Below are 15890 nucleotides of genomic sequence, written 5' to 3'. Positions count from 1 at the left end.
TGAGGACACGTGGAGACAACACTTGGGGGGTCTGCTTCTCAGGGGCAAACAGGCCAAGCAACGGCTTGTGGTCAGTCACTATGGTAAAGGGCCGCCCGTACAAGAAATCATGGAATTTTTTTACGCCCTTCACGATTGCCAGACCCTCCTTGTCAATCTGTGAGTAGTTTCGTTCGGCTGCAGCAAGCGTCTGGGAGAAGTATGCCACCGGCACCTCTCTTCCATCCGGGAGTTGGTGTCCCAGGACAGCGCCGATGCCATAGGGAGAGGCATCGCATGCCAGCACCACTGGCAGCCTCTCGTCGAAGTGTGCCAAGACCGAGTTCGAGACGAGCAAGTCCTTGACTGCCTGGAATGCGGCCCTTTGTCGCTGGCCCCACACCCAAGGGGCCCTTTTATCTAGGAGTCTGTGTAGGGGCTCCGCTACCGCTGCCTTATGGGGAAGGAAGGCATGGTAAAAGTTCAATAGTCCCAAGAATGACTGAAGTTCGGGCTTGCTCTTGGGCGCTGGGGCCTCACAAATGGCCCGTACCTTGTCACCGGTTGGATGGACCCCTTCTGCGTCCACCTTAAATCCCAGAAAGTCCACCTGCGGCACTCCCAGTAAACACTTTTCCCGCTTCACCTTGAGGCCCGCCGTCTGGAAACGGTGCAGGACGGTGCGGAGGCGGTCCTCAAATTCCTCTGGTGTGGGCCCGGCGATCAGTACATCATCGAAGAAGGGGGTGACACCAGGAATCCCTTTAAGGAGAGAGTCCATTAGATTCTGGAATATGCCTGGTGCCACGCTAACGCCAAATTGCAGCCGCTTTACTCTGAATGCCCCTCTGTGCGTCACAATCGTCTGAGCCTCTGCTGTGGCTTCGTCCACAGGCAACTGTTGATACGCTTGGGCCAAGTCCAGTTTGCCAAAGATTTTTGACCCAGCCAGGGTGGCGAGGACATGGCTGACCACTGGCACTGGGTATGCATGGGCCGTGAGAGCCTTGTTTATGGTGCATTTGTAGTCTGCACAGATGCGGACCGAACCGTTAGGCTTGACGGGTGTGACAATTGGAGTTTCCCAGGGGGCGTTGGGCACCGGCTCCAGCACTCCTTGCTCCACGAGCCGGTCCAATTCCTCGTCTATGCGGGGTTTCAGGGCGAACGGGACCCGGCGGGCCTTGTGCCTGATGGGTCGTACAGCGGGGTCTAGCTGTAGGGCAATGGGGGGTCCTGTATATCGTCCCAATGCCCCATCGAAAACCCCTGGAAACTCTTTGCATATGGCGTCCACGTCCACTTGTAAGCTAGTGCGGTTCACCCCGGTAACGGCTAGCCCCAGAGGTCCAAACCATGCCAGTCCCAGTAAGCTAACGTAGGGGCCCTTAACTACCAGCAAGTCCAATTGTTGCTTTCGCCCTCGATATTGCACCCTGAAGGTCCCCACCCCCATAGTAGGGACCTTACGTTTCTGGAAGTCCCGGAGGGTGAATGGGGCCGGCCTTAGTTTGGGACCCCCATTAGGGCACAGTTCCCTTAATGTTCGGGCCGAGATTATGGATAGAGTTGAACCCGTGTCCAGCTCCATGCGGCATGGGGCTCCCTCTATCTGTACCTCTATATAAATTTTCTCTGTGCTGGGATGGGGCAACTGGAATACCTGGTAGTCCGTGATCTCCGTCGAGTTGCCTTGGTGCATGGTGCCGTGTGACCTGGGGCTCCTGGGTCGGTCATCTGATGCTTGTCGACGGGTGAGTCGAGCCCGACACACCCGGGCGATGTGTCCCAATTTTCTGCACTGCCTGCACTCTGCGTTGCGGAAACGACAGGTCCTCCTCTCGTGGTTCTCCCCGCAGCTTGCACAGTTCCCTCCTTCTCGTCGAGGCTGCTGTGGTGTGTGTGCTGCTTGAGTGCGCCGCTGTACTCGGTGTACTTCCTCCCTGTCAGATTCGGATTCGTCGGTGAGGTCTTCGTGGTAGACCCTCGGTTGGGATGGCGGGGCCGGTCGTGCCTCTTGCGTTGACCTCTCGGCGGCTTCGGTTGCCAGGGCTTCCTCCAGAGCAATCTGGAACGTGAGGTCTTTTTTGGCGTAGAGGCGTCGTTGCAACATCTCGTCCCTCAGGCCACCGACGAGGCGGTCACGAAGCATGTTCTCCAATTCTGAGAAGTTGCATAACCGGGCGGCTTGGCGGAGGGAGGTCACAAACCCAGTTATGGTTTCCCCCGGGGCTTGCCGTTTTGCGTAGAAGGCATTTCGGCAAGCTACCACCGAGGGCTGTGGTGAGAAGTGCTCCTTCAGCCGTTCCATTATTGTTTTGTAAGAGACGGTAGCGACATCTCTAGGTGCAAGGAGAGCCCGGACGATTTCAAACGTCTCCTCTCCACAGACGCTGAAGAATGTCGCCCTCTTCATGGCATCGTTGGTGACTTCTTTCGCTTGCAGGAGGAAGTTGAAACGGGCGGCGTACCCTTCCCAGTCTCCTGATGCTGGTTTGAATGGCGAGAAGCTGCTGTCGGTTGCCATTCTGGGTTCCTTGGGTCCTGGAGCTGAAGCCTGGATGCACGGTGCGATGCAGCGGTGCAGCAGGTGGCGGTGCTGCGGTGCAGTGCGTGGTGGCGGTCAGCTCAGCAGGATCCCACCTTCGTCGCCAGTGAAATATACTCGGAGTCAAGAGTGAATTTCATGCTCTTTATTCAGCTCATAGTCATCAAGGAGGAGAAGAGAAGACGAATGGCTCTTTTCCCAAAACCATCTGCTTATATACATTATTTACACAATGGGCCTTGCGTGATTGGCTACTTCAGGGCTACACCTGTGGGCCAATTATATTGTGGATTGACTTCTGCCTGCAGCCTGATTGGCTGCTCCTACAGGCCAATCAGGTAGCAGATTCACTTCTGCCAGCCACCTGATTGGCTGCTCCAGCAGGCCAATCAGGTTGCGGATTCACTTCCACCTGGAGTTGGATTGGGTAGCTCCCGCTGATTCTGAATCCTATTGTTCTAGGATTCAGCTCAGTACATAACACTTCCCTTGTCCTGTCTAATTGCAATGAGCATATCCTGTCTCTTATTTGTTAACCTTTCACATATTATGGGCAATTTAGACATTCAAGCAATCTGTCGAATAAGGAACCTATAGAGATGGTTCCTGACACGTTTCTTTCTTGTCTCTCTTCCTAGGGTAATATCTCTCCCTCACTCCCAACCCCCCCCCTCCAGCATGCAGTCATGCAATTACACCTATATATTACACAGTTCCAGATGCCTTTGTACTTAAACAAAACCAACCTAGCATATACTATATACAAATTCTTAATTCATTCTATAGATTTTAATCCAGTTATGCTACTACAATCAAATTCAAGTTCATCAGATAAATATCATACTTTTTTAAAAAAATAATCATAAGCCACTAAACCAAATCCAGAATTCATAAACAATATAAATATTCATTATGTAGATAGATTCCCTCAGGTCAAAACAAGTCATTCAAGTATCAGTAGGCATTCATGTTTTAATTTTTACTTCCAACATGTTGCTTCAATCAGTTCTAGGTTCATCAAACCCATTACCATGAAAATAAATCAGTCATTAGAATATATTTTTAAGTTCATGTAGCTAATTCCCAAATTTTTAAAAAACCCAGCAGTAGAATCAAGTACTCAAGCATCCGAATTAATCTATCACAAACTTTTATTAATTAGTGCATCCATCAGAATACGTGTGCAATCCAACCCCTCGTCACTGACTTAATGGAGTAGAAGGACCAGCACATGGTGGTGGGAAGCCTTCTTCCCATTTACTCCAGATCTTCTGTTGCTGCCTTCAGAGTTCCTGGACATTTGTTGCTGTTGTTTAGCCATGTCCGACTCTCCGTGACCCCATGGACCAGAGCACGCCAGGCACTCCTGTCTTCCACTGTCTCCTGCAGTTTGGTCAAACTCATGTTAGTAGCTTTGAGAACACTGTCCAACCATCTCGTCCTCTGTCCCCTTCTCCTTGTGCCCTCAATCTTTCCCAACATCAGGGCATTAATCAGCAGCAAAGCAGATGCTTGTGTGTTGCTCACGTCTCTTCCTCATTCCCCCCTCAGCTGAGATGCTAAATTATGTTATTTCAATGTGGATGGGTTCAAAGCATTACCCCAAGTTCTCCCCTAGCCATCACTTTGGATTCCAACAGAAATCAAACATACTCTGCCAGTGTGGTGTAGTGGTTAAGAGTGGTAGACTTGTCATATGGGGAACCAGGTTCGCGTCTACGCTCCTCCACATGCAGCTGCTGGGTGACCTTGGGCTAGTCACACTTCTTTGAAGTCTCTCAGCCCCACTCACCTCAAAGAGTGTTTGTTGTGGGGGAGGAAGTGAAAGGAGAATGTTAGCCGCTTTGAGACTCCTTCAGGTAGTGATAAAGTGGGATATCAAATCCAAACTCTTCTTCTTTTTCTTCTTCTCCTCTGTCTTTCCAGCTTGCGGTTCTTCCAGCTTCCAGCTCACATAATAGGCTTTGTCCTTCCAACTAACTATCTATGAGTTGAGGGAGGGGCTACCTCACCCAAATCCACTTACTTTGTTCCTCCCTAATGGTCCATCACTCAGGTGATCACCTCAACAGGAAGCTAACCTGGCTTATATTTTAAAATTCCAGGTTCCAGGGGTTAGCAAGGTCTCTGCATACAGCCTACTTCCCCACACCTCAAACTCATAACAAAAGTTAATTATGATTAGCTATACTTCAGTTCTGACAGCAGCATATGTATTAAGAAAGAATATTGTCAATGGGGAAAAATGACTGCAATGTATTTTGTATATAAATAATTTATAAGTCAAGAAAAATGCAATCAGCTTAATTAACTGTCACAAAAAGGAGGCTAATTAGTGTCTTGGTAGAGGTGTTTTATTTCGTTGGGATCAGATAGGAAGCATTTACTATAACAAGATCAAGTGTCCCTGAAACAGAAGGGACGGAAGGTTGAATAAAAATCTTGGAAATGGTCCATGCGCCTCTAAGAATGGTAAGAATACAATCTTATAACAAGGCACAAGCTGCAGATAGCAATAATCTCGCCACCATATTACTGGTTATATTATATAAGACCTGGTAAACATCGGTCCCTCCATTATGTGAAGTAAGGTGGGCTGGAATTAGAAGCAGGATCCTTTTGCTATAGTGCCATTTGAATGACATCTAACTGATGTAACTGGTTAAAAATGTACCATCCTCACTTTTTCTTCATTATTTTAAAATTGCATTTGAGAGTTCTATTTCCTTGATGTGATATTGTGATATTGTCTTCTCCCCAAACACGACTTTTTAGCTGTATGTGATTCAAAGCAATGCCCTCTTAAGCACTTGTACATTTTGACCAGAGTAAAAAGCTTTGTACACTTGGCTTGGCTACTGAAAATATTTATCATGGTCTTGTTTTATGAAATAGGTGCTTTCCCTTGGAAGAAGTTTATTGGAAATGTGTTAGTAGGAATGTCATTTGCTGATATTTTTAAAACTGTTTATTTATGGTCCAACTATGTGACCTTACATCTACTGTAGATATGTAGGGATTCTGGAGCTACTTTAAGAAAAAATGCAAGAGGAAGTTATTACCAGCAGCTCTAAAGAGTATCTATTATATTGATAATCCATACTAGAATGCTGACACTGCTGTTATGTTTTGTTTTATTAATGCCAGAAATCAAGTCTGAAAAAAGACAGGAGACCACCACAAAAATTGCTGGGATACAATGAGTTGGCATCAATATCATCTGGATACTCTGTGAAAGCTGAATGAACAAATTTTGTCAATTCCAGGCTAATTGCCTAATGTAGAAGCAGCCAATATTGTGCTCATCCTCATAAGAACCTTGAAGTACAATGAAAGTGGTTGCTAGGCATGAGACTTCAACAGATGAGCCTGATGCATCTGCTACTCACTCTTGTAATAATGCAGATATAATGAAAGGTCTTGCTGAGTTTTCTCAAGTGGATTTATTATTCAGTTTCCAATGAATTCCAAGCTGCCCTTGCAAAATAGCACAAGTACAGTACATCTCACCACCACTTCCCCCTCTATAATCATTAATAAAAGAAGAATACATTTTAAATCTTGTTGCTGCTGTCAAGAGGCTGCGGCTTTCGCATATATTTTGGAAGCAATATTTTGGAATAGACTTTATTGTGTTGTTTTTGTTTCTGAACAAAAGGTTTCATTCAGTGCTAGCCCCCCTCAGAGTAGAAATAATAGTAGTAGTAGTAGTAGTAATAATAATAATAATAATAATAATAATATAGTGGTACCTCAGGTTACAAACACCTCAGGTTACAAACACTTTGGGTTACAGAGTCCGCTAACCCAGAAGTACCGTAGTACCTCGGGTTAAAAACTTTACCTCAGGATGAGAACAGAAACTGGGCGGCGGCAGCAGCAGCAGCAACAGGCCCCATTAGTTAAAGTGGTACTTCAGGTTAAGAACGGTTTCAGGTTAAGAATGGACCTCCAGAATGAATTAAGTTTGTAACCAGAGGTACCACTGTAATAATTATTTATACCCTGCCCATCTAGATGTATTGATGTTAATGGACATGCATAACATAGGTTTCAATGGGTCCACTCTGAGTATAACTTAGTTGAATACAACCCAGCGCTCATTACTAAGCTATGCATGACTCTTAGTGACCAGACTCCAGAAACACATCAGTGAGTTGCCCTTTCCTCTCTCTGGCAACTACCCTTGGCCCTGACCAGCACAAAGATTCTGAGTTCTTTGTGGCCAGGGGATGTAGGAGATATGTTTGCTATGCAGTCTTCAACAGCCAGGAGAAGAACGGAATTACCCCTCCTCCCTCTTATCTGTAATTCACAGAGAACTTGGGGAAGGGTGTTTTTCTGTTATCACTGGGCCTTTTTGGAAGACAGAATCTTACCTCGCCGACATCTACAAAAGCTCAGCATAAGGAGAGAAATCACACACGCTTCAGGAGGACTCAGAAGAATGGGTCAATGGCAACCACAAATAAGGGCTGGCAATGAATAAACCATGCCAAAATCTGTGAATCCCTGTTAGCAACCAAATCAACAAGGCAGAGCTGTTTTGTTCATTACCAGGGAGCATTTACAATTGAAAGCAGAAAAGCTGTGCAAAACATGTCTCTGCTGAATAGAGGAAAGAAACCTCAGGAGTAACATTACCGGAAAAAATGCATGCACACAAGCACATTGTAATCACATCAGCTATTCCCATGATGCTCACAACATTTGTTTGCAATTGACTTTCACTCATCAAAACCAAACTTGCTGCATGTCTAGTGGTCTTTGTTTTACATTTTTACTCTATATTCCACTTTCCTATAAACACTTAATACTAAATACAGTACTCCATAACTACCGGTACTACAAAATAGCTTTTTTCAGCAGTGTTTCCCATGCTTTTTCACCAATGCATATGACGTAACTGTGAATTTTTTCACCAGTAAGGTCATCCATATTGGAAACTTGTACATATTGGATAGCAACAGTCTGTGATCAACCTATAAATCTGGTGAACATGAGATTATCTTTCCCCCTGAGCCAGGCACCTGCATCTAATGGCCTAATTCACAAGTGCATGCAGATCACTTGATGATGACTGACTGTCTGAACTGGCTTCACTCTGAAACACTAAATCTGAGGTGACACAAGATGGAAATTCTACGTATGGCATTTGACCTATGTGGGGTCATTTATACATACAAGTCATCACTTGATGCTTTGAGACTTCAGATGATAAATGTGCAAGGGTGAACCAGCCAAATGCCTCTAATAGCTATTTAGAATTGATTCACATGATGGCTTTCACACGTATTTTCAAACTAGGTTAGCTACTTCTGCATCTTGAACTTACCTACGGTGACTGGGCAAGCAAATGGGTTCATGCGCCAAGATCACCTGCATACATTAACACCAGCAATTACAATTTTGCATTTTGCCAAATTCCCACAAGTAGTCATTGAAAAAAATCAAATTCAAATGAAACTAACCGGTAATATACACTCAAAACTTTCATGTGAATTTATGGTTAATTACAATATATTGACATTAATTTGTAATGGAAGCACAGGAAAGGTCTGCTGGGGAGGAGAGTGGCAAGGTGTAGCTGTGGCAGAAAAATTGTGTGCAAGGGAAGTATAGAGATTTAAATAAATAAATAAAAATATTAAGCAGCCCACCTGCTAACCCTTCACTTATGCCATGCAAATAACCTTTTCCAAATGCTGCTTTGCATGGGAGAAGCTGCAGACAGTAAACTTTCAAGGCATAAGCGGGGGTGGGCAGTGGGGTAATGTGTAGTTCTTCCTCAAGGGAAAAAACTGGAATGGAAAGAATACCTACCCAAAGCCTGTGAACAGGTGTACATATGTTTAGTGGCAAATCCATTGTGAAAGCGCGCGCACACACACACACACACTGTGTTTTGGGAAGACTTTGGGAAACTTTGTATAAGTTCCCCCCCCCCTGGAAAAACTCAAGAGAAACCCCATCTTCTGGTCTGCAACTGAAGCTGCTGTGCACAGCATGTACCAACCAAGCAATCGCCTCCTCCTTCCTCAGAGCAGCAGTAAAAAACAAAACAAAACATGGCTTAGGTTTAATATACATATATTTTAAAACACTGAAGGAAACGTTTCTACAGATCAACATGCAAGGCACCACAGTGGGAGGTGGGGAGCAGAGAGAGATGGATGTATGGTGGGGTATAAAGGAAAAGGCTACAAGTATTTGACTGAAGGTTGTACCTGTGTAATTTGAGGTTGATGGGGAGAAGGAACGCAAAGTGCACCCTGAAATGGAAAACCTGAACCATTCCTGTGTGCATCTATTGGCAGCCAGAAATCCCCTAGTCTTTAAAGAAATACTATTACAGCAGGTTGAAAGCAGCATAAGGCTGGACATTATAATTGAACTTGTTGTTTCAAAACTTTACAAAATGCACCATTTTCCCCCATAAACCCATTCTCATGAGGCAATGCATTCCACACATGGCTGAATAACAATTGAAATAAATATCATATTCTGGAGTCTAGGTAAACTTGAATTGGAACTCAGGGTAAGGAGGCTACAATGATCAATATTTTATTAAGGTGTTCCTTCTAAAAGCATAAGTGGAAATGTCTAATTAAAAAAATGCTAATGTGAAGGTATAGCCTTTCGTCTTCTAAGAAGCATATCTTATTCCCTCTTATGTATCTTTCTTTTCTAAAAGGCAGACAATGCAGGTTCACCACATACCTTCCTAATATGAATAAAATATTTGGTTTGCTATTAAACATATGCAAAGAAACTCAGCATCAAGAGAAGCATGTCTGCAGATGTTAAATACCGTACACCTTAGCAAATGTCGAGTAAAACATGTATAGTTGTCATCAGGAGACCCAACTTTACGGCATGGCTGTGGCTCATCTGGGGAGCCCATCGTACTCCTGCATGGCCAGGGGATGGGATGGCCACCTGACACCCCCTCTCTGGCTACAATGGAGCTTTCAGGTATGGGCAGGCAGCACTCACAAGACCTTGGGAGCAAGGGCATAAGAGCTGCGCTCAGCCTGCCCCTGGCCTATTTAAGGGAGCGGCCAGGTGCAGGCTGCCCTCTTGGTTGACCGTTGAAGGATTTTCTCACTCATTCACCCACCCAGTGGAGGAGTGGGTGAGTTGCATATGGACCTTGCTATGGTTTACTTGGATGCCATATTTGCAGCCAGGGAGAAATTTTCTCCTGCAAGCAAACTGGCTGGCTTGCAGGTTTTCATCTACTTCATAGCAACTGTCACAACTTTAGCAGATAAGTAACCCAATAGAGGGGTCCTGGAGGTGTGACTCTGTCTGGGAGTCCACAGGGGGGGGCAATGGGCCTATACACCTCTCCCAATGGTGGCCATCAGGGGTTCGTGGCAACCAATCCATGTCGGAGGTGACTTTTCATGGGGTTCCTATCAGGTAGCAGATAGGCTGCCCGATGCTGGATCAGGCCCAGGCAGAGGGGGTGCCATATGGGACACTTGGATTCCAAAGGGGGCCTCAGCCAGCATATTCACAATCTGTAAAATGAAATCTTTTCCCTTTTGTCTTTATATGCAGATAACAGCTCAAGCCTTGAAATGAAATTATTGGTCAGCATAACTTTTGTGAAAATTAATTGTATACTTACTTATTTATCAGACTTCAGTGGTCCCCAGGGTAAAAAGAAAAGGGGGGCACATTATCTGCCTGGCCCGGTCCTCTGCCTGGCTCTGCAAGGGCCTGTGCTAGATACATGCCCATTGCCTTAGCCAAACCTACTATTTCCCATAAACAATAAAGTTGCAGTCTAATTGAACCCAATTTCAGTCTCCTGAGTCCATACTTTCAGCCTCCCTTGCACCAGCCACCAGGGCTGGGTGATATCTGGTTTTCAGCATCGTCCTATATCACCAGATAAACATTGTGATATACTGATATATCACAAGGTCTGAAATAAGGATAGAGCTATGTAGCAGCATTGGCTGGCTTCACAGTTTTCCCCGCACTGTGATTTTTGCTGGTGCCCGCTCTTGTGATTTGCTGCCCATTGCAGGAGGCAGGGGAAAGCTGAGCTGGCAGAGCTAACAGGGGCTGCAGGAATCGAGAGGAGCACTGGCTGGCTTCACAATTTTTCCCACATTGTGATTTTTGCATAGAACACACAGAAACATATCATGATTTGTGATATATCTCCAGGTCAAAAAATATGAAACCAATATCATGATATGGACTTAAAATCTTTTTTGGACCATATATCGGCCACAGTGACCATGCACCTTTGGTGATAATGGCTGCCTCCAAATTCATATGAGGAACATAATACCGCAATAACCATCTTGTTAGATCAGAGCAAAGGGCCCACCTAGATCCACCTTCTGTTTCTGACACTGGCCTGTCATAGGCTGCTATGAAGCACTGTAATGGAACATAAAAGCAACAAGTTTCTCCCATTTGCTCCATGACATGTCAATCAGAAGTCACAGTACCTTGGGAGAGTGATAGCTCTATGGAGATTGGTCCTGAAACACAAACGTGAAGGGTACGCAGGCACAACCTCCAGAGCAATTTCACAAGCAATGTTTTAAAGTCTCTAGTGTATCAGTTTTGAAGCTATTGATGCAACAATACAAAATGGAAGCAGGTCATTCTTTAATTTACGAAAAGGTTCATTGACTGGTTTTTTTTCATCTGTTGAAAATTGATATTAGTAACTGTAGGCATTTTCAGATATGCAATTAAAAGCACTTTTGAGCTTCACTGCCTTTATCTATATACACATGTGAATGCTAATAACAGTAGAAAGAAAGTGGATGAGAGCCATTTTTATTCTAAATTTATAGCCTAGCCAATAACTCTGAAATATTTTCACATGCACAGTTAGCGCTCATATGTTGGTCACAGCACACAGAATTTCTCTCCCACATTAAAAGCTTTCACACAGGACACTGAAAATTGTTTTATACCATATTGCTTTAAAGTATGTTGTACAGCACCTTTAGAGCTATGACTGGCAGGTACGGTCTATATTTATGTGTAAATGGAAGAAATGATCATATATAAAAGTAATTCAAAACTCCAAACCAGGAACAGACAAAACACATTTTTTACAGCTCTATCAATTGCATGTTTACTTGGAAGTAAGCCCCACTGAGTTAAATAGGGCTTACTCCCAAGTAAGTGAACATAGAATGGTATCCATGGGAACTGTGTAGGAAAATATCCTGCAAGTTGGGAACTAGAGTATGAGGTTTATTCAAGATGAACTGGACCACCAGAAAAAAATGAGATCTTGCATTTGCAGTCTTAGAAATAACTTAAAACCTTTCTCCAATTAACAAAGCAAGCAAATCGCTCACCACCCCAAAAATACAAAGCTGTCTCTCTCAAAATAAAAAGGTCTATACAGCCTCATATACACAGGAAAGCATTTTGCAAAGTGTGCCCGCCTGCCCCCTTGTCACCTGTGATATTAGTAATAATATCATTAACCAATTTAGTGTTGTTGTTGTTGTTTCACGATGTGGCATATACAATAATGTATTCTCTTCCCAAACAATGAAGAAGTTAGGCTACCACCTTCTGTACCTGATCAGAAAAGCAGGGAACTCAGGGAAGCGGAGTTAGCGTCTCCTCGCCCCTTAAGGAGAAAATGTATCCCTTGAGAAGGCAACTACAGTAGTTTGCCAAGTAGCTACATCCATCCGGAGATTATGTTACCGCAGGGGGAAAGGATCTGCATTTCCCACCCGAGGCCAGGGCGCCCCACGTCGCGGCGTCCCCACGACTCTCACTTGCCTGGGCTCCGATGCCTCTTCTGGGGGGTCGGCGTCGGGCGTGCCCTCCTCGCCGATATCGGGCAGAGTGACGAAGAGCAGCTGCTTGCCCGCGGGCGCTGCCCAAGCCCCGGGCTCCCTTGGCAGGGACGGCGGCGCCGAGCGCGGAGAGCTGTTGCCGCCGGCGCCACCGGGGGACTTCGCCGCCCCGCCGGGAATGCCTCGACTGGCTGCCGCTAAGCTAGACGAGCCCCCTGCGGGTTGCAAGGCGGCAGGGCGAGCGGGCAGAGACCCCAGCGGAGACGGAGGAAGGGGCAGCAGCGCCTTGGGCGGAGGCGCGCCGCTGGAAGGGGAGGCGGCGGCGGTGGTTGGGGAGTAAGGGGGAGACGAGGAGGAAGAGGGCTTGAAGAGTTTGGCAAACACAGTGCCCAAGTCGAGCACCGCCACCTTCATGGTGCCGCCTCCGCCCGGCGGCCCGAGGAGCTTCTCAGCGTCTCCTCAGACACGAACGGCAGAGCGCCGCCGCTTCCCTCAGGGACTCGGGAAGCGAAGGAGCGCCTTCTTTCAGTCAGCCGCACGCTCGAGCGACGAGGCGCGAGACTCCGCCGTCAGAAGGCGGGAGAGTCTCCTGGTCTTGCAGCTGCTTGGGGCCTGCCTCGCTCGCTACCCCCAGGTGCCGCCGACGGAGGGCGGGAGCGCCCGTTGCTAAGCTAAACAAAAAACGGAGCGAGGCGCCGGCAATTGGGCACTTAGCAGCAGCTGCAGCCGCGCGCGCCCTCACAGAGCTCGGGAAGTAGGCGAGCAGGGAAGGGGCGTGCGCACGTCCGCGCCACAGTTCTGCCAAAACAGAAACCTGCAGGCTTGGACGGGAAGCCCTGTGGGCCCGTTCTTTATTCCTCCCCTTGTAACGGCGAGCTTTGTTTGGAGGTACTTCCCATATATTTTAAAGTATATATGCCACATAGTTTCAGCCCGGTGCGGTGTAGACATTTCCTTAGAAGTTATGTAAAGGTCCTTGGACTCGGAGCTCAGTAAAAGGCCTAATTCTCACAAAATGCAAGTGACTAGGGTCAACTGTTTCTCCCTTCAGACTGCAGGTGAAGGGCTGGGATGTCTGAATATGTTCTTTTCCCTTACAACAAATAATTCCCTGCCTCTAGAAACCAAGATGCCTCAACAAAGGATCCCAGCCGAGCCTTCTCATTCATTAGCAGACTTGTAAGGAATGTGCTTGGAGAAATATTGAATGTGATGCCTCATGATCCTGAGGCAGTGCAGTCTACCTGTTTACTACTTAATTTGTGAGGTGTTCCCATTCTAAGTGTGCCACGAGGTTCCAACCCTTAAAATATATTTTATTGGATGAATTTGGCAAGTCTGTCATTTCGGGATTGGGTGTGTGTTTTCAGGGAGCCCAATTTTTTTGGCTTCAGCTCTCTTCCCTGGGTACATGGATCTGTAGCAAACTTTGTTGCCCCATCATGTGTCAAGAAGCCCCGGGAGCTGTTTACACATTAAAAAATAATATTCCTACTCAATATCTATGAAGAAAAAAACAACTTTTATGTAAGTTGCATATTATTTAGTATATCAATGAAATAATTGTGTATCATGTGAAACAATGACCTAGATTAAAACATCCGGCTGTATTTGAGTGCCATAGGAATGCTAAGCATTTCGCTCAGAAGTAAATCTGAGCTCAGCAGAATTCATTCCCCTAGGAAATGTGTTTAATAGCACAGTTCTGTACATTTTTACTCAGAAGTACAGCCCACTGTATTTAAAGGTAAGACAGTGGTTTAAGAGTGGACCAGTGGGCAATTTCTGTTAGACCACATAATACCAACTGGTTGCCTAGTTTATTGAAAAGGATGCTGAACAAGTTAGACCTTGGTCTGATTTAGGGTGCTTATATTCTTTAATAATTTACAGGAATACTCAGCAGATTAGTTATACCTTAATTCTGAAGAGAACCAGATCATGTAATCTTGGTTTATAAACTTAAAACACATAATTGGATTTTGGTTTCTAAAAAGAGTAAAATATGCAAGACTAATCAGAGTATTGTTAAGAACTGCTGCATAATGCATTTATAGCATGTCTTGACAACTAAACTGTGACACAAAAAAATGTGATGACCATTATCTAACAAGCTTTATTTTTCAAGAAAACCTGTGCTGTGAAGAGAGCAAAGCAAACTCAAATTTCCAGAAAAGCTTTTTTATGAAATAGCAGGAATATGGTCTTAGAGGAAAAACCGCCTCAGAGAAACATATTAGGGAAACAAGATTTGACTGATCTGTATAATCAGTTTATTGTGCAATAAATATTCAGTGGGCCCAGGGCAAAGTTAGATGTGACGTTTGTGCTATTACCAATTAACCATGGCGGGGGGCATACAACTCCTTGCCAGAGGATGGCGGAAGGGAGCCTAGGAGCCTAGGTATGCTACTGAATGTGAAAATAGTCAACTGATAGTGTGAATTACAGTGCACTTCTAAGTACGTTTCCTAAGAAATAAGTCCCACAGTATTCAGTGAACATACTTCGAAGTATGCACACCCAGGACTGCAGCATTGGCCATCATACAGGCGTGCAGTATGTGTGCAATGTGGCATGTGAAAACTCCACACATCACAAATACCCTGCGAATTTGTGGTTGATATAGCCCACCCTTTCTACCTTTCATTCCCATAGTCTCGAGATATTGTAGCCTTTAGTAGCCATGGCCATTAGCTGTGTGCCTTTGTGAAACCAAATGCAGATATTGTCTGTGCTTCAGCTGGCTGCGCATTCAGATGCTATCTTTTTTTTCGCACCACTGATTTTGATGGAAGGTGTATTTCATTCATTGTGGCATTCCGAAATCCCCAACTGTCTGGCGGCATTTACTTTTACTCTCCAAGCAGTTTGCACAAGAATTCAAACATCCATAAGGGATGTTTGGGAGTGTAGTTGTAGGAAATTTACCATAGTATCACTATTTAAAACTAACTGCCCCAAACAAAATAAGCCAGTTAGCCCTTCTACATGACAGCGCCCAGGTTTTTGACACATTTCTTTAAAGTTTAAAAACCCAGGAACTGTATAAATACAATAACTATTTGTTTATTAGGCTAAACTAGCCAAATAAAGCTAACCTAGCCAAATGTTTATGAAAACATTTTTTCATTGCATCAGTTCAGTGTGTTCAGAATTCATGGATACATTTACTTTTGTTTTCTAACTAATAAAACTATTTTATTGCAATTTATACTTAATGTGCAAGTTCAACATTACTGGCCAGTTGGAATTTTTAAAAAATGCACCCCAGCCATAGGAAATATTGGAAACGGTTACTTTTGACATGGTCAAGGCCTTGGGGATGCCCAGTAGATTCTCCATGCTCAGTGGATCTCTATGCTTTAGCACAAATTGCTCATAAAGCTCCTCTAAGTTTCCAAAAACAGTTTTGTTTTATGTGGCATCAGAGAGGCCGTTTTTCAAGTACTTCACTTGGGTGCCTAAAACTGGTGACATGGTTCTCTTGAGTACATGCTGTTTGTTTTATTCTACCAAAGGAATTTAGATCTTTATGAGCTCCTCTTTAAATAGGAGAAAGT

General features: G+C 45.0%; 1 protein-coding gene across 1 annotated transcript in view; it reads right to left on the bottom strand.

Annotated features, from left to right (window-relative positions):
- The window catches only part of FAM149A (family with sequence similarity 149 member A), a 39316-nt gene extending 26315 nt beyond the window's left edge, over positions 1 to 13001 (bottom strand). Inside the window, exon 1 of the mRNA XM_060278771.1 lies at positions 12311 to 13001. Within this exon, the coding sequence (XP_060134754.1) occupies positions 12311 to 12741 (431 nt within the window). The 5' untranslated portion in view covers positions 12742 to 13001. The remainder of the gene's footprint in view (positions 1 to 12310) is intronic.
- Between the last annotated feature and the right edge of the window lie 2889 nt (positions 13002 to 15890).

The sequence above is a fragment of the Zootoca vivipara genome, chromosome 9 (genome assembly GCF_963506605.1).
Source record: "Zootoca vivipara chromosome 9, rZooViv1.1, whole genome shotgun sequence".
Classification (NCBI taxonomy): Eukaryota; Metazoa; Chordata; class Lepidosauria; order Squamata; family Lacertidae; genus Zootoca; species Zootoca vivipara.
The sequence above is the reverse complement of the archived record's forward strand: the minus strand, read 5'-3'. Positions and strand labels throughout refer to the sequence as shown.